Source organism: Octopus bimaculoides, chromosome 3 (genome assembly GCF_046866305.1).
Source record: "Octopus bimaculoides isolate indiv1 chromosome 3, ASM4686630v1, whole genome shotgun sequence".
Taxonomy (NCBI): domain Eukaryota; kingdom Metazoa; phylum Mollusca; class Cephalopoda; order Octopoda; family Octopodidae; genus Octopus; species Octopus bimaculoides.
This window is the reverse complement of record NC_142930.1, coordinates 158654573-158679572: the sequence shown is the minus strand read 5'-3', so window position 1 is coordinate 158679572 and position 25000 is coordinate 158654573. Positions and strand designations below refer to the sequence as shown.

The 25000-nt window shown below is 36.8% G+C and overlaps 1 protein-coding gene across 3 annotated transcripts in view; it reads left to right on the top strand.

Annotated features, from left to right (window-relative positions):
* Window positions 1–25000, top strand: part of LOC106877486 (uncharacterized) — a 224232-nt gene that overhangs the window by 150258 nt on the left and 48974 nt on the right. For all 3 annotated transcript variants that reach the window (XM_052966014.2, XM_089349885.1, XM_052966013.2), the window contains exon 2: window positions 6460–6640. In XM_052966014.2, the coding sequence (XP_052821974.1) occupies window positions 6460–6640 (181 nt within the window). The remainder of the gene's footprint in view (window positions 1–6459; window positions 6641–25000) is intronic.

Sequence of the window (25000 nt, the reverse complement as noted above, 5' to 3'; positions counted from 1 at the left end):
ATGGTATTCCAACCATGACCACCCATGAAGATAAGAAGTGGTTATCAAGAACTACATTATCTAATCTCATCTTTTATTTATCATTGTTTCATTCATTGAATGTAGTCATGCTGGAGCACCCGATTAAAGGGTTCTAACCAAATGAAATGACCCCAGTACTTATGTTTTTTTAAGTTTGGTACTTTCTCTTAAGCTAAACCATTTAGTTACGGGGATGTAAACAGACCAACACCAGTTGTCAAGTGGTAGTGTGGACAAACTGAAACACGTATACATACACATGTATGTTTATGTCTACTGAATTCACTCTCAAAGCATTGATTGTCCAGGGGTTAACGTATAAGACACTTGCCCAAGGTGCTCTGTAGTAGGACTGAGCCTGAAACCATGTAGTTGCAAACAAGCTTCTTCACCACACAGCCATGCTTGTTTCCTTTTTTTTTAAACAGTAAATTGTGGTTTGAACATGAGATTTGGTTGTTATCTCTAGCATGTTCAGCAACCATGTAGATACTTTCTTTACATGCTTAAGCTTAGTTGTGTGCTTCCACCACACATAATGTGTGTGTGTCTGTGTGTGTGTGTAATGCTGCCAGCAACAGTCAATATTCCTTCAAGAATAACATGACATTTAAAATTTTTACAAAATAAGCATTTTTGTTGCTTTGTCTTTTTCTTTAATTAGTCTGAGAAGGAGGAGCAATTTCCATGTCCTTTATAAGCACTCTTAGATTTAGAGATAAAGGCAATCGCGGGGTTAGTAAGGGTTAATGTTGAATTGTAATTCTCACAGTTTAGTTGTTTTAGTCCCAGGTCAGACCTTAACTGAGCAAAATGTTCCTGTCATGTCCTTCCTACCTTTTATCTAGATGCAGCATATCTTTTAGCATTTACTTGTTTCAGTCATTAGACTGTGGCCTTGCTGGGGTACCACTTTGAAAAATTTTTAATCAAATGAATCAACCCACCTCCATATTGTTTTATTTTTTTATTTTAAAGCCTGGTATTAGTAATTTTTGCTGTGCCACCAAGTTATGGGGACATAAATATACCAACACCAGTTTTAAGTGGTGGTGGGGGACGAACACAGATACTAACACATACACACACACACACACACACACGTGTGTAGATATATATGTGTGTATGTAGATATATTTCAATATGTGACCGCGTGTGCATCGTTGGCAATTTCTTTCTGTTTTCCCTTCTTTGGACTTTTCCTATATTCCTGATGAAGAGCTCCACTCAAAACGTGAAATCCTCTTTCTTTTCTTTCCTTTCCAATAACACTGTACTTATTCCACGTCCTCGCGTTGTTTTTTCGTGTTTTTTCTTGCCTGTTCATGTTTGGATCAACACACACACACACACACACACACACACACACACACACACACACACACACACACACATATATATATGATGAGTTTCTTTCAGTTTCATCTACTAAATCCACTCACAAGGCTTTGATCAGCCCAAGGCTATGGAAGACACTTGCCCAAGGTGCCACACAATCTGGAACCATTTGACTAGAAACCAGACTTCTTACCACACAGCCCTACCTGTACCTAGAATTACATTGCTTTTTTGTTTGTTTTTTTTTTGTAGTATTTTGGTTGGGTCTTTATGCCAATAATAAACACACTGATTCTATTTCACTTTTTTAGTATTACTAGTCAACTAGTTAACCATTTAATCAATTAACTTAACAATTTTTTTGATTAATCATTTTGGTCAGTCAGAAATGAGACATTACAGTATGTTATCCAAACTGTTTATTTGGGGTTTTTTTTGGTTTTTTTAATATGCTGGGGAGATTTTAATATTTAAGGACAATTGATAAGGTAATGAGTTGGTAGAGTCATTAGCACACTGAGATAAATGCTTAGCAGTCTTTTGTCTATTTTTATGTTCTGAGTTCAAATTCTTACAAGGTCAACTTCGCATTTCATCCTTTGGGGGTCATTATAATTCACTTATCCTTGAAATTGCTGGCCTTCTACCAACATTTGAAATCAGTATTTAAAAATTTAGCTGCTATTTCTAGCAGGCCAATTGACCACATAGAGACTTACTTGTTTGCTGGATCACATACAGGTTCTTCTCATTGGCTGTGGATTAAGTTTAATCTATTTGTCTCAAATTATGACTTGATATTGAACTCCTTGTTTACTTCCATGGCAAGTAAGGCTTAAGAATTTACTAACGTTGAGTAAAAAGGACTTTTCTGTCCATGTGTCTAGAAAAGCTGGGTACTCGGCATTAACCTTCCTAAATTTTGTTGACAATGGGGTTTGCTGAAAGAAAAGGAGGAAGAAATTCAGAAATCCCTAAAGCTTTGAATTATAATCATAGTTATCATTTTATTTTTACTTATTCAAATTGTTACGAGTAATGCAATTTGTTCACCACCACCACCACCACCATCATCATCATTGTTGTTTTGTCAGTCACTTTACTTTACCAAGCTTGCATCGGTCAGATTTTTTGCAACTGGGTGCCCTTCCTGTCACCAACCCTTACATGTTTCCAAGTAAGGTGCTGTTTCCCCATGATCAGACATGATCTTGCAAAATATTGGAAGCAAATGATACTGCTTGTATGACAATGACACCCTTTCACAACAATCGTGTTATGTCACGACAAGGAGACACAAACATACTCTCACAGACACACACATGACAGGTTTCTTTCAGTTTGCATCCAGCAAATCCACTTGCAACGCTTTGGCCAACCTAGGGCTATAGAAGAAGACACTTATCCTAGGTGACATATTGTGGGACTGAACCCCAAAGCATTTGGTTGGAAAGTACACTTCTCAAACAAACAGCCATACCTGTTCAGTTTCAATGTAGTTAAGACCTGTAAAATAATTATAAAACCTGACAGTTCTATACAAAAATTGTAATGGTGAGAAGACAAACATAGATGCACACACACACACACACACACACACATATACACACACACACACACACACATATGATGGTCTTCCACACAATTTTCATCTATCATTTCACTCACAATTCATTGGTTGGTTCAGAGCTGTAGCAGAAGACACTTGCCTAAGGTACCATGCAATGTGACTGAACTCAAAATCATGTGGTTCAGAAGCAAACTCCTCACCACACAGCCATATCCGCACCTGCCAGCTTAGTTATTGAAATGGGAGTGTAAACAGTTTTTTGTTGTGTAACAGGGCCTGGTGCATAAAACTCAACAAAGTAGATGTCATTGATATGTCATCAAATTCAAAAGGGCAGAGACGAGTTTTGCAGCAGTGAAATATATAAAGTGTGAAGAGAGGGATACTGTTTCATATTGTGCTACCGGATTTATATTTGTGTTCATTAAATTTACTTGTTTGAACAGATGAACACAAGCTTTAGATCCAATCTGAATATTTTCAAATATGCTGTGTTTTCAGTATTTCATTTCATTCTTCTTTTTTTTTATATATATATATATTTTTTTATTATTTCTTTTATTTTTCAAAAGAATTTGTATCAAGAACCTTTTTCTTTCTTCCTTTTTTTTTCTTTTTTTTTTTTGTTCTGAATTTTAATTTTATTTATTTTCTCCATTGAAACTTGTTGCATTCATGTCATCACCCTCTCCTCCTCAGTAGTCGCACTGCCTGTGTCTGATGGTTCTTCTCACAAATAGCTATATGAGTCACTGTTATGATTGTTGCATTATGTCATCTTAGAACTATACGGTTAAAATAAATGTTACCATTCTGCAGAGTTTTTTTTTTCCTTTTTAACACAAAAAAATATATAAGACAGGCACATGCATATATGCATATACATCTGCATATATGCACATATGGACACACATATATATCCATACATCTGCATACGTGCACGTAAAATATATTTCTTCAATGCTGTTGAGTCACATTCATCACCAGCTATGTCATGTTGTCGGCATTTCTAAATCACAACCTTTCTGTCTTAAAATAGAGACATTAGATAATGTAGTCCTTGATAACCATCCCACATCATCATCGTCTTTATGGGAAGTCATGGCTGGGACACCTTTGATCATAGTTCTGCTGGATCAAGGTTGACCTGAACCCAAACAACAACGTCACAACCACCACACATGCTTTTCTTTGCTTTATCAAATGTATTCAGTTTACTTCTCTTGAAGACAACTGGGTTTGTTTGGTGACGGGTATTTTGTTTTAGTTTTTTTCCCTTCTGTTTTATTTCAATTGTTTTTGTTTTTCAAACAAACACACTCATCTACACTGTCATCAGCAGGATCAAATATAGTGAGACTCTCAAGTAGTGACAAAGTAAATCTTTAATTTCAAATGAATAAATTAACTTCAGTAATACATATACTGAGTGCTTTTTCTCTTGTCTGTACATTCAAGTGTGCATATGTGTGCTGTAGACACACACACATCATTGCACTCTTTCTTTAATAGAACTTATCTGATATTTTCTGCTTAGTTTCAATGGAATCCTAGCACTTTGCTCTCCGCCAGTCAAAGGACTAATTAACTCGCGTATTAAGTGACCTATTAGAAAGCCTTACTACTTAATAACATTGATGCTTACCATTTAAAAGTACCAATTAACAAAGAATTTGATCTATGTGATTAATTCTTTGGAATCTGGACTATCAGAAACAAGTTGTTAAATGAGATTTCATTTAATTTATTTGGCAGCATGTTATCAGTTAGATATAGCCATAAAGCTTCTCTTTATGCTAGTTATGGGTTGTCCAAAGATATATTTCTTGTTTGACAATGGCATAGAAAGTTCATTAGCACTGTGTGACTTGATCAGTGTCAACTACAGTCACTATGTTATTAAAGTAGAATTGTATATGTGTGTGTGTGTGTGTGTGTGTGGTTACCAGGATTATAAGCCCATATGTAATGGTCTCATGTAGTAAGCCTCATATGTCAAGCCAATGCGTTGAAAAGAATAATGAATAATGTTTTAAAGTTATTAAAGAGGCAAATGTTTTCTAGTAAACAAGAGAACAGTTTTTGTAGTGAAGTGTTCCATATGTTCAAGGAAGAATAAAATAGAACCCACCAGTTCAAACTCTGCTTCTGTGTCTCATCACATTCTATAATTTTCTGCGTAAGCTAATTATTTGCGTGAGAGTTTTTAAGTACAAGATATTTCTAGAAGCAAAGGTATTTCCTTTTGTAATATAAATTGATCATTTGAGATAGTTGAAACCTCTCGCTTGGAACATCTTCATATTTCTACCATGAAGATAAAAAAATACAAAATTTGGAGAGAGGGGGGTAGTTAATTATATCAACCACAGTACTTAACTGGTACTTTATTTCTTCAACACTGAGGTGTGAAAGGCAAATATTGCCTTGACTAATAATAATAATAATAATAATCCTTTCTACAATTGGCACAAGACCTGAAATTTGCGGGAGGGGACTAGTTAATCACATCGACCCCAGTGTTTCACTGGTACTTATTTCATCAACTCTGTAAGGATGAAAGGCAAAGTTGACCCTGGTGGAATTTGAACTCAATAATAATAAAAATGATAATAATGGAAGTGTTATCTTGTACATGTTTTGTCTTGGTATAAAAGATGGGCTACAGCAAATATTCTGCTCAATACCACAGATTTGCTTGTCAGTTGCTTAACCGTAACCAGTTGGGCATCTCCCTTGGTGGCTGATGATATGTGCATCTCTGATCAGGAGCAGAGTTAGTGGGGGAGCATCATAGCCATGTGTTGAGGAATTCTTTGGGGTTTGAATAATTCACCTCTGGAAACATGGGTGTTTCATTCAACATCTTTAAACAACCCTTATTCAGGGACCTTTTGATCAGGATGGACTACTCGACCTGAAGAAAATTCTAACTGGTCCCCACCTGCGAGTTCATGTGCTGTGTATCTTGATATGAGATCACCTTGTCGTGCACATATGGTTGTGATGCATGTGCCTGGTGTACCCTTATCAGATTGGTAGTCATGGTGGGTATACTGGGCTTCGTATATTTGTACCCCAGTGTCACTGCTCCCTCACTCAAACTGTTTCTAGTTTAGGTACAAGGTCAGCAATTCTCAGTGGTGATGATGATGATAACAATTTCTTTATTTATCTCTAGAATGACATATAGGACAATAATTTTGTCTATGTGTCTCATTTTACACACTTATTTTGTCACCTATTTCAGATATTCCAATACTTTTACATACAAAATATAATACCTTTCTCTCTTCATGTTTGCAATTGTATACACGAATGCATATATTTACTCACAAGATGTCACAAACAGAAAATAAATTGATTTGTAATTCTCTGTTTTTCCATAGCCTCTGAACACGTATGAACTAAACAAATATTTTGAATACATACGTGTGTGTGTGTGTAATGTGTGTTTATAAATATTGGCCTGATTTCAAGATTCTTATATTGCTGTCATGTCATTATCATTTATATTGTCTTCTTTCCAGGGGAAAACTTTTACAAACCATGCTGTGGACTGGATGCCCGAGAATCGCCAAATAAGGAGTTGCCTACTAAAGTTTTGAAACACGACAGAATTAAGGATCGTCAAGATCTTTCACAGACATTGAACTTTGACCGGGGTCATACTGTTTTGCTGACAAACAAGAGGTGTGCTGGCACACAAACGTAAGTACAAGAAACAAAGCTTATTTTATCAGTCTTTGCTCATAAATTTCCATGTAGGGGAAACTTATGTGCAAAGCCTTGCATGTGGAACTTTATAAAATATTCTCTTAACTCTTTTATATTCATATTATTCTGTCAAATGTAATACTTATTTATTCACATTGTTTTGAATTAATCGTGAATCGATTGTTCATTTTTAGACAATGTAGCGTAGGTGTGAGAAGCTGGATCTGGTTAGCTTGATCAAAAAACATTTACATAAAATAGTTGCGCTGGATATGGCTGGTTTGAATGCTGAAGGGTTAAACTTTACTTAGATTGTTGAATTCAAGACAACAACCATGCAATCAGATTGGACCTATTTTCCTTTGAATTTGAATTATTGTTTTGCCTTCTGTATAGTGTCTAACTATATATAGAATACTCTACCCTTAATAGTAAATAATTTTGTCTTTTAATGAAAAGCCTACACAAAGCCTCATTTTAATTTAATATCATTTTTACCTGCTTCTCAAGATACTTTTCACCATTTTATTTATCTATGGAAGTCAAAGTATAGCTTCAACATCTATATTGCAGTTGTAGTTACACCATTGCAGCCCACATTAAAACAATTATTTTCATATATAATTTATATTTTATTCACATTATTTTATGTATATAAACCATCTACATTTTATCTTCTATAATTTTTACAATAGGGTCCACCAGAATAAAATAATCAAATGGGGTCCATAGATTAAAAAAATGGTTGAGAACCCCTGCACTAAATGGATTATTTAGAAATTGCTTTGTGAACTGTCTGAAAAGTCCATAGACATCGTTTCACAGGCTTTTGCTACTATTAATTAAGTCCTGTGCATAAATCATATCTGAAGCCCTTATTCTTCTCTCTCTCTATCTGCCAAAGTTCCCACAACATCTTTGATGTACCCATTACTCTCATTCAGAACACAGCATCAACTTCCTATCTACTTCTTTCCTTCATATTGAGTATGAACACTTTCCATTTATTTTCACTTTTTTTTTTTTTCATTTTACTCTGATTTCCTGCTGTCAGCTTCTAACTGGAAGTTTGACCTTTGCCATGTTGAATTTAGGCCTTTGGACCATGCTCACACCATGCCTATAAACACACATTTTTGGAGCTATTTAATCCATATTTTTTCTAAGTAAATGAAACAAATGAGTGTTAAAAGTGGGTAGTGGGGTAAAATAATAGCATATTTTCAGAAAAGTACATCATATGACAGTCAGTTGGGTACCTGGCTGAAATGGTTCATATCCTGACACTAGCGGTTGCAGTATTCTACATTGTTAGAAGACATTGTCATCATCATCATCATCATCATCGTTTAACGTCCGCTTTCCATGCTAGCATGGGTTGGACGATTTGACTGAGGACTGGTGAAACCGGATGGCAACACCAGGCTCCAGTCTGATTTGGCAGAGTTTCTACAGCTGGATGCCCTTCCTAACGCCAACCACTCAGAGAGTGTAGTGGGTGCTTTTACGTGTCACCCGCACGAAAACGGCCACGCTCGAAATGGTGTCTTTTATGTGCCACCCGCACAAGCCAGTCCAGGGGCACTGGCAACGATCTCGCTCGAAAATCCTACAGGAGCCAGTCAGGCGGTACTGGCAACGGCCACGCTCAAAATGGTGCATCTCATGTGCCACCCGCACAAGAACCAGTCCAGGGGCACTGGCAACGATCTTACTTGGCTTGCCGGGTCTTCTCACGCACAGCCCATTTCCAAAGGTCTCGGTCCGTAGTCATCGCCTCGGTGAGGCCCAATGTACGAAGGTCTTGCCTCACCACCACAGCCCAGGTCTTCCTGGGCCTACCTCTTCCACGGGTTCCCTCAACTGTTAGGGTGTGGCACTTTTTCACGCAGCTATCCTCCTCCATTCTCACCACATGTCCATACCAGCGCAATCGTCTCTCTTGCACGCCACAACTGATGCTTCTAATGTTCAGCTTTTCTCTCAAGATACTTACACTCTGACGGGTATTCACATTGACATTACACATCCAACGGAGCATACTGGCTTCATTCCTTGCGAGCTTACGTATGTCCTCAGCAGTTACAGCCCATGTTTCACTGCCATGTAGCATGGTTGTTCGTACGCATGCGTCATACAGTCTGCCTTTTACTCTGAGTGAGAGTCCCTTTGTCGCCAGCAGGGGTAAGAGCTCTCTAAACTTTGCCCAGGCTATTCTTATTCTAGCAGCTACACTTTCAGCGCACCCACCCCCACTACTAACTTGGTCGCCCAGATAGCGGAAGCTATCGACTACCTCTAGTTTTTCACCCTGGAATGAGATAGAAGTTGTTTCCTGTTTGTTTGCAGTCTTTATTGCACCTGAACATCTGCCACAAACAAAAACTAACTTGCTAGTTAACCTGCCTTTGATGTTGCTGCACCTCTTATGTGTCCATAGCTTGCACCGGGTACATCTTATAGAGTTACTACCTACTCCTTTTCTACATACTGAGCAGGGCCATCTACCTGAAGGGGTTTGTGTTTTATCTACCTTCCTACTTATTAGGATTTTGGTTTTAGCTAGGTTGACTCTAAGGCCCTTCAATTCTAGACCTTGCTTCCACACCTGAAACTTCTCCTCTAGTTCTGATAGTGACTCCGCAATTAGGGCAAGGTCATCAGCATAGAGGAGCTCCCAGGGGCAACCTGTCTTGAACTCCTCTGTGATTGCCTGGAGGACTATGGTAAATAATAGGGGGCTGAGGACGGAACCTTGGTGGACCCCTACCTCTACCCGGAATTCATTGCTGTACTCATTTCCAACCCTCACCTTACTGGCCGCATCTCTGTACATGGCTCGCACAGCTCTCACTAGCCATTCTTCTATCCCAAGTTTCCTCATTGACCACCAGATAAGGGATCGGGGGACCCTGTCAAAGGCTTTCTCCATGTCAACGAAAGCCAGGTACAGAGGTTTATCCTTGGCTAGGTATTTCTCTTGCAACTGTCTCACTGTCTTTTAAAAATGATTTACTATTGTGGATGACACTATAATTTACAAACTAGTAAAAAAGCTCCTATGTATTTGCATGGTCTGCTAGAAGTAGCCATCAAATTTTCCTCAAGTCATACACTTTGTCATCTTCAAAAAGAAACTATATAATGGATAATGTAGCCATGGATACACTGTTTAAAAATGATGAAATGATCAGGGTTGAAACTGCTTTGATTATAAGTCTTCTTAAACTACATCAAAATTCAGGCAACTTGTATGCCTCTTTTTCCTTAAAATAGTTGTGGTAAGAAGCTTGATTCCCAACCATATGGTTCTGGGTTCAGTCTCACTGCATGGTACCTTGGGCAAGTGTCGTCTACCATAGTCTCAGGCCGACCAAAGCCTTGTGAGTGGATTTGGTTGACAGAAACCCAAAAAACACAATAAAACACAATTATCAGCTTTACACCACTATAGCTTACGACAGTGAGTTATTTTCAACACTGCGGTGTCTGTTTTACCGTGACTCTGCATATAATTCCATGATGACCTGCATATTTCCTCATGGTGGATCATGTCTTATCCCATGGATAACTAAGGTGACTCAGAACGACTTCCCGCTGTGACTGAGAACAAGTTCTTCCCACCGAAGCTATGGATGGCTTCTCCCACCTCTTCACTCCATAACTTGTGACTGATTCCACCCCCCACCCCCACCCCTAACGCCGCCGCCCCCACCCCAGTAGCTGAGGACAGTTCCTCTCCTCGTGGTGACTCAGAACATCTTCATCCTGACGTAACTAAAGACACTCTCCCTTACTCTCTGCCAAGACACTGGACAACTTCCCCCCTGCAATTAATTAAATCTGCTCTTACAGTGTTACTAACTCTCAATTATATATCATTTCTTTTTCAAAAGTAAAATAAAAAAAATGGAAAACGAACTAACACATAATAATTAGAAAAGAAACAAACATTCATTTTTAAAATTACACGTGTCTGTGTGAGTGAGTGTATATATATATATATATATATATATATATATATATATATATATATATATATATATATATCAAATATGTAAGAGGGAGAAAGTGTAAGGTTATCAACACTCCAACTATTTGATTATCTCTGTAAACCTAAGGTGTTTTAGTTTGCTTGTTTGTTTGGTAGAGTGTAATTTAAACAGGTATTATTAAATCACTGAAGAACTCCTTTTGTAATCCACCGACTACCAACCAACCAGCCACCTAGCCTCTCACTGCATATTAAATATCTTTCCCTTTGTGTCTCCCTTTCTATTTCTCTCTCTCTTTCTCTCTCTCTCTCTCTCTCTCTTTCTTGTTACCTCATGACAAGACAAATAGAATATTTCACACGCCCTTCAAATTGGTAATCTTTGAAAGAAAAAAAAATGATAAATAAATAAATAAAATGAAAGAATGATGACAAAAAAGGGGGTAGTAGTGGGTGGAGAAAAGATATTGTATAAATAAAAAAATTAAAATAAGAAAACACTTTTCAAAAAAATACCCTCATTGTTTGAAATAGATGTTCAAGGATGACTATGAATGGTCGCCTTTTCTTTCTTTTTCTTTGTTGTCTTCAGCAATTTTTTGTATACGAATTGTATTGTCTGGGTCGCGTTTTACTATCTTTGTATCTTTAATATACTTCATCTCCAGTATTTATTTATTTATTTATTTTACCCTCTTTCTCCCCCTTACTCTCCACTTGATCACACACATATATACATATATGTATGCACGTGTGTGTATACATGTATGTACATATGTGTTATACTTTGTATGTGTATGTGTGTGTGTGTGTGTGTATAAATGTGTGTATACTAGTGAATATACATTTATATACATGTATGAATATATGTATGTTTTTGTATATATATATATATATATATATATATATATATGTGTGTGTGTGTGTGTGTGTCTATATAAATGTGTATGTATGCATCTATATATATATATATATATATATAAGACCCGGCAAGCCAAGTGAGATCGTTGCCAGTGCCCCTGGACTGGCTCTTGTGCGGGTGGTACATAAGATGTACCATCCTGAGCCAGTACATCTGCCAGTACCGCCTGACTGGCCTTGTAGGGTTTTCGAGCGAGATTGTTGCCAGTGCCCCTGGACTGGCTCTTGTGCAGGTGGCACATAAAAGACACCATTTCGAGCGTGGCCGTTTTCGTGCGGGTGACACGTAAAAGCACCTACTACACTCTCTGAGTGGTTGGCGTTAGGAAGGGCATCCAGCTGTAGAAACTCTGCCAAATTAGATTGGAGCCTGGTGTAGCCATCCGGTTGCACCAGTCCTCAGTCAAATCGTTCAACCCATGCTAGCATGGAAAGTGGACGTTAAACGATGATGATGATGATGATATATATATATGCATACATACATATGTTTTTATTTTATTTTCGGATACACCAGCATAAAATTACTTAATATGCCTTGTATAACAAGTGTTGTTATGTGTTATATGTTTACTCAATTGTAAAGTAAATAAGAATTACATTTTCAAATCACCGATTCATTCAGTCAGCCTTTTGCTTAACTGTACACAATATTGAACAGAATCATGATTCCAAAATGTAATCTCTTTACCTCACTCACAAGTAAACATATCGTTTATTGATTGCACAGATGATGACCAAATCAAGTCATTAATTGAGAATAACCCTCGTGGCACAACCCAAGAATTGGCAGAAAACCTCAACCTATCAAAATCCATCGTTCATGAGCACCTGGTAAGGCTTGGGTACACAAATCACTATGATGTTTGGGTACCACATGAGTTGAGTGAGAAGAACCTTTTGGAAAAGCTGCACAAACTTTCCAGACAACCCAATACATGATTTTTGGCTTCACTCCCTTTGCATGACACCTTGGGCAAGTTTCATCTACTATATCACTTCAGGCCGACCAAAGCTTTGTGAGCGAATGTAGTAAGTGGAAACTGAAAGAAGCCCATTGCTTATATCTTGTGTGTTTGTGTCTCCTGCTGACATCAGATGATGGTTGCGAGTGTCACCAATCACGCAAGCAGTATCATTCATTTCCTCTTTATTTTTGCTTTATCATCATCATCACCATCACCATCATAGACATTTGTAAATTCATCTCCTGAACGCTTTAAACAGATAAAGGAGAATATTGAGATATGAATGTATAGGAAGGGGCCTAGAGGCATCAGCGCTTTAAATTTCAGGGAACAACTAATTTATTATTTGTAGCGTAATGTCAGTGTACTGCAGGTAAATAATAAAGGATAGTCAATAGGGTCAGTCACGTGAGGGACTGTGTCAGTATGAATCAGTTCAGAAAGGAAAACTGAAGTGGCGTATATTGTATATTGTTGTTTTTTCCTTGAGATGTAGTAGAGATTAACATTTTGGGCAATACCCTTTATGAAAGAGAAGTGGAAATGACAAAGAAAAATTATATATATATAGTGAGATTATTTTGTCACCACCACTCCGTTTCCTTTCCTTTTATGGTACAATACCAAACATACGCTACTTCAGTTATTTTAGTCTAGTAATATTGTCTGCTGTTAATAGTTTACTCTCGTGGACAGGCTATAATTAGCTGAGGGATTAAACGGATTAAGGTGATTTCATGTCCATTTAAAAACTTCTGCATGAATTAAAGTATTTGACCTACCTCCACCCATTTATTTATTTATTTATTTATTTATTTATTTTTTTATATTCCTTAAAGCGATCAATGGGAGGTGACTATAATATTAGAATTTTTTTTTGTTTATTTTTTTTAAACCAGATAAAAAAAAAAGGTACTTAAGGGTTCACAGAAAAGGGTGGACCCAAGAAACAGTAATCCTACACATTATCTTTGTATTCACTAAGTCGACAGTTTCGCCCTGAGGTTTACTGTTGCTATCTTCATAACTATCACTAGATTTCCATAAATGAAATTCTTACTATGGTCTCCTGCCACCACAACTCCTACAAATATGCTGTTAGGCCAACAAGAAAACCCCTAAGTGATTCTTGTCTTGCTAGAAACAGCAGCTAAATGTTGCTCAAATCACATTGTTCTATCTTACATGAAGAATTCTTTAGCAGTGTATATAGTCCAAAACACCTTTAAAAAGACAGGATGGTCCACGGTATGTCCCCCCGTCACCATATCCCCCACCACCACTCTCTACAAATCTCTTGTTAAGCTAACAAGAAAAACCTCCAAGTGATTCTTGTCCTGCTAGAAATAGCAGCCAGATGTTGCTCAAATCCTGCCCAGCTATCTAAAATAAGTTAAAGGATACTTTAGAAATATACAGTCCAAAACAATTTTAAAAAAGATGGGATGGGCCTGGTTGGATTGCCTTTGATCATAGGTCTGCTCAGTAACATAAAACTTGTAGTAGCTGTGTTGTAAGATGCTTGCTTCCCACCTATATGGTTCCCGGTTCAGTCCCACTGCATGATACCTTGGGCAAGTACTTTCTACTATAGCTTCAGGCCGACCAAAGCCTTGTGAGTAGATTTGGAAGACGGGAATTAAAAGAAGCCCGTTGTATATATGTGTGTGTCTTTGTGTCTGTGCTTGTCCCCCACCGCTGCTTGACAACCGGTGTTGGTGTGTTTATGTCCCTGTAACTTTGCAGTTCAGCAAAAGAGACTAGTTGAATAAGTGCTAGGCTTTAAAAAAAAAGTCCTGGAGTCAATTTGTTCGACTAAAGACATTCGAAGCGGTGCTCCAGCATGGCCCCAGTCAACTGAAACAAGTAAAAGATAATGATGTATCAGCAGCAGCAATAGTAGTAGTAGTAGTAGTAGTAGCTGTAGTGGTTGTGGTGGTGGTAGTAGTAGTAGTAGTAGTAGTAGCAGTAGTGGCTGTGGTGGTAGTAGTAGTAGTGGTTGTGGTGGTAGTAGTAGTAGTAGCAGTAGTGGTTGTGGTGGTAGTAGTAGTAGTATTTGGCTCTGTGAAGGCACTCTTCTGTTATATTCTTTTAGTTCCCAAGTTTCCTTTCTGCAGAAAATACCAAAGTTGAAAGTTCAGCAAACAAAATAAAAATATCATAACTCTGCCCCCCCCCCCCCCCCCACCTACCCACCACCTCTGCCACTGTATGATGATATAGTGCTTAGTGTCAGCGGTGGGGGGGGGGGGGGGGGTCCTGCAGAGCAGACAAAAAATTGAAGCATGGTGTATCCTGATTGCTTCACCTATGACTTACTGTTAGGCATCTAATAGCCATATTGCATGCTATATGACTGCTCCAGCAGATGAGCTCCATAATAATAATCAACAACTATATTTGTTATGTTGTTACTGATACAATGGGCTTGTCAGTTCAAGCGACTTATTACAGGAGTGGGGAAAGGAATTCATCTCTATTCAATTTGTAATGCAGTAAGACTGACAGCAATACGAGGACAATAGTTCACATTATCATAACCATCATTTTCATCATCATATTTGTTTTACCACAGAAATATGGCATATAAAACAATTATTCCCTCTCTCCCTCTCTTTGCATATATATAAGTGTGTGTGTGGAGGCACATGGTTTAGTGGTTAGGGTGTTGTACTCGTGATTGTAAGATTGCAGCTTCAATTCCTGGACCATTATGTTCTTGAGCAAAACACTTCATTTTGTTGCTCAGGTCCACTCAGGGAGGAATATATAAGCCACAGAATCTTGGAAAGCTACCCTGTGAGCCTATGGCTCAGGAGGGACCATTGATCCTCTTTTGATACATGTGTCTGTGTGTGTATATAAAGATATATATGCGGCCCCTGGACTTAACAGTTCCTGTCAAGCCATCTGACCCATACTGGCATGGAAAGTGGACATTTGTCACATCTTCATCATCTTCATTTGCTGTCCATTTTTCCATACTAGCATGGAACAGACAGAATTTGTTGTAACAGATTCTCTATGGCCAGATGTCCTTCCTGTTGCCTGTTCTTGCTTGTTTACTGTTGGCTGTTCTTCTTTGGAATTCATGAGCACTCTCAAGTCCTTTTTTTTTTTTTTATTATTATTATTGCAGCAGGCTGGTAGAATTGTAAGCACACCTGACAAAATGTTTAGTAGCATTTCTTCTAGTTTTATATTCGAGAGTTCAAATGCTGCTGAAGTCAGCTTTGCCTTTCATCCTTTCATTTTCAGGATTGATAAAATAAGTACCAGTTGTGTTCTGGGGCTCAATTAATCAACTTGCCCCCTCTCTTAAAATTGCTGGCCTTGATGCCAAAATTTGAAATCATCATTACTACTACTGCTACTACGAGCAACATTTAGTGATATGGACTAAACACACATAGCTTTATCAATTATTTTAGTTATAAGATAAACAATGTTTTTTCTTATTACTTTTATAATATACCAATGTTTTCAGAATAACTGTTGTTATATAGTCATTCTTATATTTATATACATGTAAAACCACCTCTCTCTTATTTCTTCCTGTTTTGCTCTCTTCCTTCTTTCCATCCTTATCTCTTTCTCTCTCTCTCTCTCTCTCTCTCTCTCTCTCCCTCTCCCTCTCTCTCTAGAACGTTTTACTGATATGAAAAATAAATAACTTATTATCAATGGTCTGCTGGTGTGGTCCAGTTATTCAAACAGGAGATCTGTTCCTAAAACGTGCACTAAGCATTCACTAGTGGTTCATCTTCTATTCTAGTTATTGCTGTTTCATGTTGTCCTTTCTTGTCTCTTCTTCTTTTCCTCTCACAAACTATTAGCAAATTATCCAAGCACCACTAACTGCACTAATCTTACATCTTTTAAAACTTTTCAAATCCGTAAGAATGACCTTTGCGGGAGCCATACCAGTACATGTCATTCTGGGACAGTAGTTTTGTTATACTCAGAAAATTTACACATGCACACTCACACACAAATGCACCCTCACACTCAAACGCACCCTCATGTGTGAATGCATATTCTTGAGGTTCTAATTTGTTTTTATTGAAATTCTAGTTGTTGTAGGGTTAAACTTAAGAGAATCCTTGTTTCTCATAATTTATATAAAATAATGTGTATCTGGCTTGCATGTCTGCATCATTTGCATCACAGAATTGCAAGAACCTTGATCATTCTTCATCCCTTGTATCATATCCATAGCCTCTATGTACACAGGAGAAGCCACCTTGGTGTTATCCATTATACCCATGATAACAAGGCAGCGTTTCCTTTGTTGTTGAGATGGTCTACTACAAGGCCTTATTGAAACGGTACTGTTGCTCGTTTATCAGCCCTGATAGTGGTGCATAAACTAAGATAACTGTTCCCATCATGTTGGCTATGACTAATCTCAGCTTAATTATTCTGTCTCTCCGTTATGTTATATAAACATAACATTTCAAGTCATTTGAAAAAAGGATGTATATATTCTGGTTTCCTCAATAAGTATGTATATTTGTGTGTGTGTTTGTATATGTCTCTTTCTTTCAACAATAATAATGGTATGACACTGGGGCAAGGATGGAAGTATTTGCTGCAATAGAAAAAGAAACTAAAAAGAATTCCAACTGCAATATTTCACCATTTGTTTTTCGCATTTAATTTAATCAGCTAAATTATACTTCCAACACAAAGTAAGGCCTAACTTGAAACATATGTTCTTGTAAACCTGTTTCTTTATTGAGGGTACATCTCATTATTTTATTATGACCCTTTCATAGCCATATTTCTAATGAAATACACTGCTTATGTTTCCAGTAATAGAGAATGAATTTGAAGAGATAAAATAATGGTGTTTGAAGTATAAGCTGTTCTTGTTGAGCTCCTTCCCTCCCCTCTTCTTGGTCACCCAGATTGAACAGGCATTTAATGAACATTTTCTTCATGACTATCTCATTCTCTTACACATGCCAAGGTCTACATTATATGTGTCCCTCCCTTTTCAAGAAAGTAGAGTAATATTAGTTTCAGATTTTGACACAAGGCCTGCAATTTAAATGGCAAGTCAATTACATCGACTCCACAGTGCTCAGTCGGTACTTATTTTATCAATCCTGAAGAGATGAAAGGCAAAGTCAACCTTGGCAGAGTTTGAACTCGGAACATAAAGACACTCAAATTCCACTAAGCATTTTTCCCAATGCATTAACAATTTAGCCAGTTCTTCACCTCAAGATGGAAGAGTAATATTGGTTTCAAATTTTGGTACAATGCTAGTAGGTTTGAGGGAAGGGGCTATGTTGATTACATCGACCCCAGTGTTCAATTGGTACTTATTTTATCAACCCCAAAAGGATGAAAGCCAAAGTCAACCGCTATAGATTTTGAACTCAAAATGTCACTAAGCATTTTGCCCGGTGTACTAACAATTTTGCCAGCTTGCTACCTTAAGATGGTAGAGTAATATTCTTTTCTGCTATAGGCACAACGCCTGAAATTTGGGGTAGGGGGATTGTCAATTACAAAGACAAAGTCGACCTTGGTGGAATATGAACTTAGAATGTGAAGATGGACGAAATACTGCCAAGCGTTTTTAAATTGTTACCACACCAAGTGAAACGCCTGGCAGTATTTTGTCCGGTAACAATTCTTATTTCTTTATTGCCCACAAGGGCTAAACATAGAGGGGATAGACAAAGGGATTAAGTCGATTACATCAACCCCAGTGTGTAACTGGTACTTATAATATAGCCTGAACAGGATAAACTATCCCTATTTTTGCAGAGAAAAGTGTAGGTGGCCAGCTGTGGACTCGAACATATGAGAGCATCTCATAAAGCGAGATTTATATATCTTAATTTGCAGAGGAATTTGTGGTGGTGAGTTTAGCTTAATCGGCAAAAGCATCGTCACATGTAATGACGGGGATGTGAGTTCGAGTCCACAGCTGGCCACCTACACTTTTCTCTGCAAAAATAGGGATAGTTTATCCTGTTCAGGCTATATTATTAGCATTATTCTGTGATTGAGAATTTAAACATCACTTCTTTAACTTTCTATAAAAAAGACATCTCAACGCTTCTAAAAGCAAGCTTCGCTTGTTTGTTTACGTTTGTCGTAATTTGAATTTAACTGGTACTTATTTAATCAACCCCGAAAGGATGAAAAGCAAAGTCGATCTCAGCGGAATTTGAACTCAGAACGTAGCAGCAGACAAAATACTGCTAAGCATTTCGCCCGGCATGCTAACATTTCTGCCAGCTCGCCACCTAACAATTCTGCCAACTCACTGCATTATGGTAGAGTAATATTAACAATAAGTTGGTATCTGGAACATAACAAACTATTCTTACATTATTATGGAAGATTTTAATTTAAATATTAACATTTTGAAATAAGCAGTTTCAAAGCAAAGAACCAAAGGTAGTCTTAGACGAATTGATTTAATTAATTTATTTAAAATTTTTTTTTAATGCATTATTAATTGAGTTTCATTAAATATGAAACTTGGTAACTATTAATCTTTTCATAATAGAATTCGTGCATGTATGTAGGGGTGCAGGCATGACGGCACTGTCGTGGTATTAGCTGTCAGAATTGAAAGTAGAACTGACAAGGAACGTTACTGCTGGTTTGAGTTGATTCTTTGGCTACTGACTAGCTGGAGCTATCTATCTGTCTGTCTGTCTGTCTGTCTATCTCACTATCTCTCTCTCTATATCTATCTATCTATCTATCTATTTATCACTCGTTCACCTCTGTTTGTGTCCGTAGAATTTATCAAATTAGAAAACGCAAATTTAATATAAAAATATATTTTCTGAAATTGCAAATTATTTAAAATATAAAAATATGATTTTCAACAGAGAGCATTTATCAAAATAGAAAACAAATGAAGTTTGAAGTTTAAAAATAATAGGATTGACCACTCACGACTAGCTAGCGCGGACGCGCAACTGCACGTTCGGGACCACTCTGCTTTAGTAGTACCCTTATACTCTGTGTTTTCAAACGCATGGATATAGGTGTCAAATTTGTTCCAATAACTTTCGAGTGATAGATAGATAGATAGATAGAGACAGACAGACAGACAGATAGCTCGCTCCGGCCAGTCATGGTATTAGCTGTCAGTAGCCAAAGAATCAACTCAAACCAGCAGTAATGTTCCTTGTCAGATTTTTCTACTTTCACTTCTGACAGCTAATACCATGACAGTGCCGGCATGGCTTTGTGGTTGAGAAATTTGCTTCCCAACCATGTGGTCTCATGTTCAGTCCCATTGTGGTGCAATTTGTGTAAGTATCTTGCACCATAATCTGGGTCAACCAAAAGCTTTGTGAATGGATTTGGTCAACAGGAGCTGAAAGAAGTCTGTCTGTGTGTAGTTTTGTACATTTTGTGAGCATTGTCATCATACAAGTGAGGTTGTTCATTTCTAGTCTTCAGTGAAAAACATATCTAGCTATGGGGAAATATTACCTTGCTTGGAAGCATGTAAGGGCTGGCAATAGGAAGGGCATCTGGCTGTAGAAAATCTGCATGTGATGCATATGAAGCCATGTACTAATACAGTCTTCTCTCTTACACACTATACCTGACTCCTTTTATATCAAGTTTTTCCTTTAGTTTATTTTACATTACACATTTATTGGAGCATACTATCTTCATGTCTTTCTAATCTTAGCTAGTCTCCCACATTTGATGCCCATGTCTCACTATCATGGAACTATCTATATATGTATGTAGATGTGTGTGTGTGAAGATAGAGAGATAGATATGTTTTTCAGCAATAAGGCGGTGAGCTGGCAGAAATGTTAGCATTCCGGGCGAAATGCTTAGCTGTATTTCATCTGTCTTTATGTTCTGAGTTCAAATTCCGCCAAGGTTGACTTTGCCTTTCATCCTTTCGGGGTCGATTAAATAAGTACCAGTTACACACTGGTGTCGATATAATCGACTTAATCTGTTTGTCTGTCCTTGTTTGTCCCCTCTATGTTTAGCCCCTTGTGAGCAATAAAGAAATAAGATAGATAGATATGTTTTTGTTTTTGTGCTAGATCAGCTCTGGTTCAAAACTAATGCAACCATGATCATCTGTTTTCAGGCAAAATATTCCTTGGAATACATTCTCCAATGTATCCTCTCTTTTAAGATGGTAGGGTATGATTTGAGAGAATTTATGATAGTGGCTGTGTAGAGACCTTCTACTTGATTCTTAATGAGCGTGAGCAAGTGTGTGTGTGTGTGTGTTTGTAAATTAGTTTCAGTGGTTTAATTTCTTTTTGTTTCAGCAATAGTTCATGGAACTGTGTTTTGTTCTCATGGGAATTGGTGAAACAGTGTTCAGCCAAGAGGGCTCAGAATGAAAATGGGTGTTAACCTGTTATTGGACTCGGGTCATTAACTAATTAAAATTCTCAGTATAATTATTGTGATTTAAGTAAGTTTTAGTTGACACTGCATTGTGGTAGTGTTAATGGCAGCAGTGGATAATTGAGAAAATGATTATGATGATGATGAAAGTTTATAAGGTTATGTGAGTGGTGGTAAGTAGTAGTAGTAGTAGTAGTAGTAGTAGTAGTAGTAGTAGTAGTGGTAGTTTTAGTAGAAATAGAATTATAATTGTAGCTGTATTAATGGGGTGGTTGTGTTCATGGGGTTAGGTGCTGTGATAGCTAGGGTGTGGCAGTAGGAAGCTGGGGTAGTTGTTTTGTGGTGCTTGTGTTAGTGGTGGAGACAATTGTGGTTGTATGTACGGTGTGTGGGAGAAGAGTTTAATTAGCAGTGGTAGAATGTGAAAGCTTAGTGAGCTGGCAGAATCATTAGCATCTTGGACAAAATGCTTAGTAGCATTTTTTTTTCCATCCTTTTACAGTTTGAGTTCAAATCCCACTGAGATCAACTTAGGGAAATAGTTGTGGTTGCATGCATGGTGTGTGGGAGAAGAGTTAAGTAGTAGTAGTAGTAGTAGTAGTAGAAGCAGCAGTAGTAGTAGTAGTTAGTAGTAATGGTGGTGGTGGTGGTGGTAGTAGTAGCAGCAGCAGCAGCAGTAGTAGTAGTAGAAGTAGCAGCAGCAGCAGTAGTAGTAGTAGTAGTAGCAGCAGCAGTAGTAGTAGTAGTAGTAGTAGTAGTAGTAGTAGTAGTAGTAGTAGTAGTAGTAGTGAACTGTAAAAGGCAGTGAGTTGGTAGATTCATTAGTACATCAAACAAAATGCTTGGCAGCATTTCTTCTAAATCTTTACATTCTGAGTTCAAATATCCCTGGAGTCAACATTTGCTTTTCATCCCTTCAGGGGTTGATAAGATAGAGTACAAGTCAAGTGTTGGGATCAATGTAATCGATTTTCTCCCCATCCCCTCAAAATTACTGGCCTCGAACCCTGTCACAGGTCAGTATCTTATTCAGGAAGAATTTTGTGATCTCAGTTACTTACACACTGTAATAAACCAGGGAACCAGCCTTATGACCAACTAGGACTCAACAATTAGGGTTCAGCAAAGAACAATATGAATTTAATTAAGGGGGTCAATTGAAAGGATAGATGATAATGATGGCTGTGGATATAATTCAAAGGGCCGGCCTTGTCACATCTTGTATCATGCTGATCCCCCTGAGAACTATACTAAGGGTAGGCATTGTCTGTGGAGTTACTCAGCCACTTGCACATTAATTTCATGAGCAGGCTATTCCACCGATTGGATCAACTGGAACCCTTGCCATCATAACCAATGGAGTGCCAATAATAAAGTACCATACAAGATATTGAGCTGCTTATAGTTAACTAAAACTATGTCCCTGCTTGAGCAAAGTTTAATTATAGAAATGCATTTTTAAAAGAAAATTGCTGTTATTTTGATTGGATGAAGATTTACATCAAGTTACGAATTGAAACAACAATTTCAAACCACGTTGTTTATTGCAGTAATGCTGTTGACAATTTACAAGAACATCATAAAATCTTACATAACGCTGTCATTATTAGTGTATATATGAACCATAAAACTTTATACCTATGTATTTAAGAAAAACTGTCATTATTACTACCCTGTTAATATGTGTGCTTCTCAGTTTTTGCTTTAACTGTTACTCTGAATTACCAACTTCAAATTTTTATATCTGTTTTGTTGGGGCTCAGTATTTACATATGTTGATGTTCTCAGATTCGGTTTGGACATAGAATTTTTATAGTTTCATTTCCATTTGCAGTGTTTTAAAGTTATAAACATGCCAGTATATGTACGCGCACACACACACACACACACACACACACACACACACACACACACACATATATATATATATATATAATTTTGTGTATTTCTTCTATCTTAATGAATAAAAATTCTTCGGATAGAATAAATGGGTTAATAGAAACCAATGTAGCAAAGAACACAAAATAACTGTGGTTTAGTTCCTGTTTTTAAGGCAGGAACTCCTTGAAATTTTGGGTATTTGAGTATATTTAAAAATTTAAGGAATGGAGAAAACGCATGTTATAATTGCATACTTTATTCCTACATATGTTTCAAATGATTACAACCTGTGTGATCCATAGGGATCTTTGATATTAAAATTGTAACCTTCTCTTCAGGGAATGCATGGGAATCATCTTAAACGTAAGACATAATGTCTTGCGTTTAAGATGATTCCCATGCATTCCCTGAAGAGAAGGTTACAATTTTAATATCAAAGATCCCTATGGATCACACAGGTTGTAATCATTTGAAACATATGTAGGAATAAAGTATGCAATTATAACATGCGTTTTCTCCATTCCTTAAATTTTTATATATATATATATATATATATATATATAAATGTGTGTGTGTGTGTTGCCAATTATTCAAACAAACATTTAAATAATTGGTAACCTGAAACTTCAACTGCTAAAAGAAATTTACAAACTTTATGTATTGAGTACAGCTTCTTGATTTGCAAATGCAAATGTTTACCATTCTACATACATACTCACTCTCAAACACACACACATAAATTTACATACATAAATCCCAGTATGCATGTATATATATATGTAATGTAATATTTATATTTACATACAGATGCTTACACAGTATCTATGGGTATATAAAATGTGTGTATATTCATGTGTAGGTGTTGATGTAGTGGTTATGATTTTGGGCTCACAATCATAAAATCCAAGTTGTTGGTTCAGTTCCTGAGCTGGGTGACATTTTATATTAAAGTGTTCTAGTGTACTCAGCTGAAACTGAGTACCAGACTAATACCCCTAAAGCCTTTTCTCTCTTCAGCTGTGACATCCTCCTGGTTCTGCTGGGTCACAGGACAGAAAGGTGGGGAAAGATGTCTGTCTTCTTGAAACTACATAAGCATCTAAATTAATGAAAAGCATGGTACATGCCGCCAGTGTATACTCACTTGCAAGTGGCAGTTGGCACCCAAGATAATTTCCGATCAAACTGATTGGAACCTAGTAAAGCAGTCGATTTCACAAGTTGATGATCAGAATTTAAAGCAAAAATTGCTTCTATGTAGTCTTGTTGTGCTTTGGGGGTCAGTTCCACTGCACAGTACATTGGATAAGTCTCTTCTGCTCTTGCTCCCAATGCACCAATGCCTTGTAAGTGAATTTGGTCTTGAGAAACTGTGTGAAAGCCCATCAAGTATACATATATACAGTGAGGGTGCATGGCCTAGTTAGTAGGGTGTTGCACTCATGATTGTGACATCATGGTTTCAGTTCCCTGGAAATTGGTGGCGCAGTGTGTTCTTGAACAAAACACTTCTTCTCACATTGATTTGCAGTCACTTTGACTCCTCCTGATGCATGTGTTTTGGGCAATGTTGATTTAATGGAAGGTGTGGGCTAATGTATGGCACATACATTTGATCACTATAAACAAATCAATAGTGCAGGTCATTCAGCAAAAGCTGAATGCTCATACATCACATTCAGTGGGAGAGGCCATCATATATATATATATATATACATACCGGAGTAAGCACATGAAATGTGCAACAAGGTGGAAAAAGGAGTACTCAAATACCAGAGGTAGAGTAATATGCTTTATTTAAAAGCAGCAGAAATATAACTCTGCTGTTTTTAAATAAAGTATATATATATATATATATCTATATATATATATATATATATATGTATATATATATATATATATATATATATATATATATATGTATATATATATATATATATATATATATGTATGTATATATATATATATATATATATATATATATATATATATGTATGTATATATATATATATATATATATATATATATATATATATATGTATGTATATATATATATATGTATGTATATATATATGTATATATATATATATATATATATATGTATGTATATATATATATATATATATATATATATGTATGTATATATATATATATATATATATATATATATATATATATATATATATATATATATATATAATATATATATATATATATATA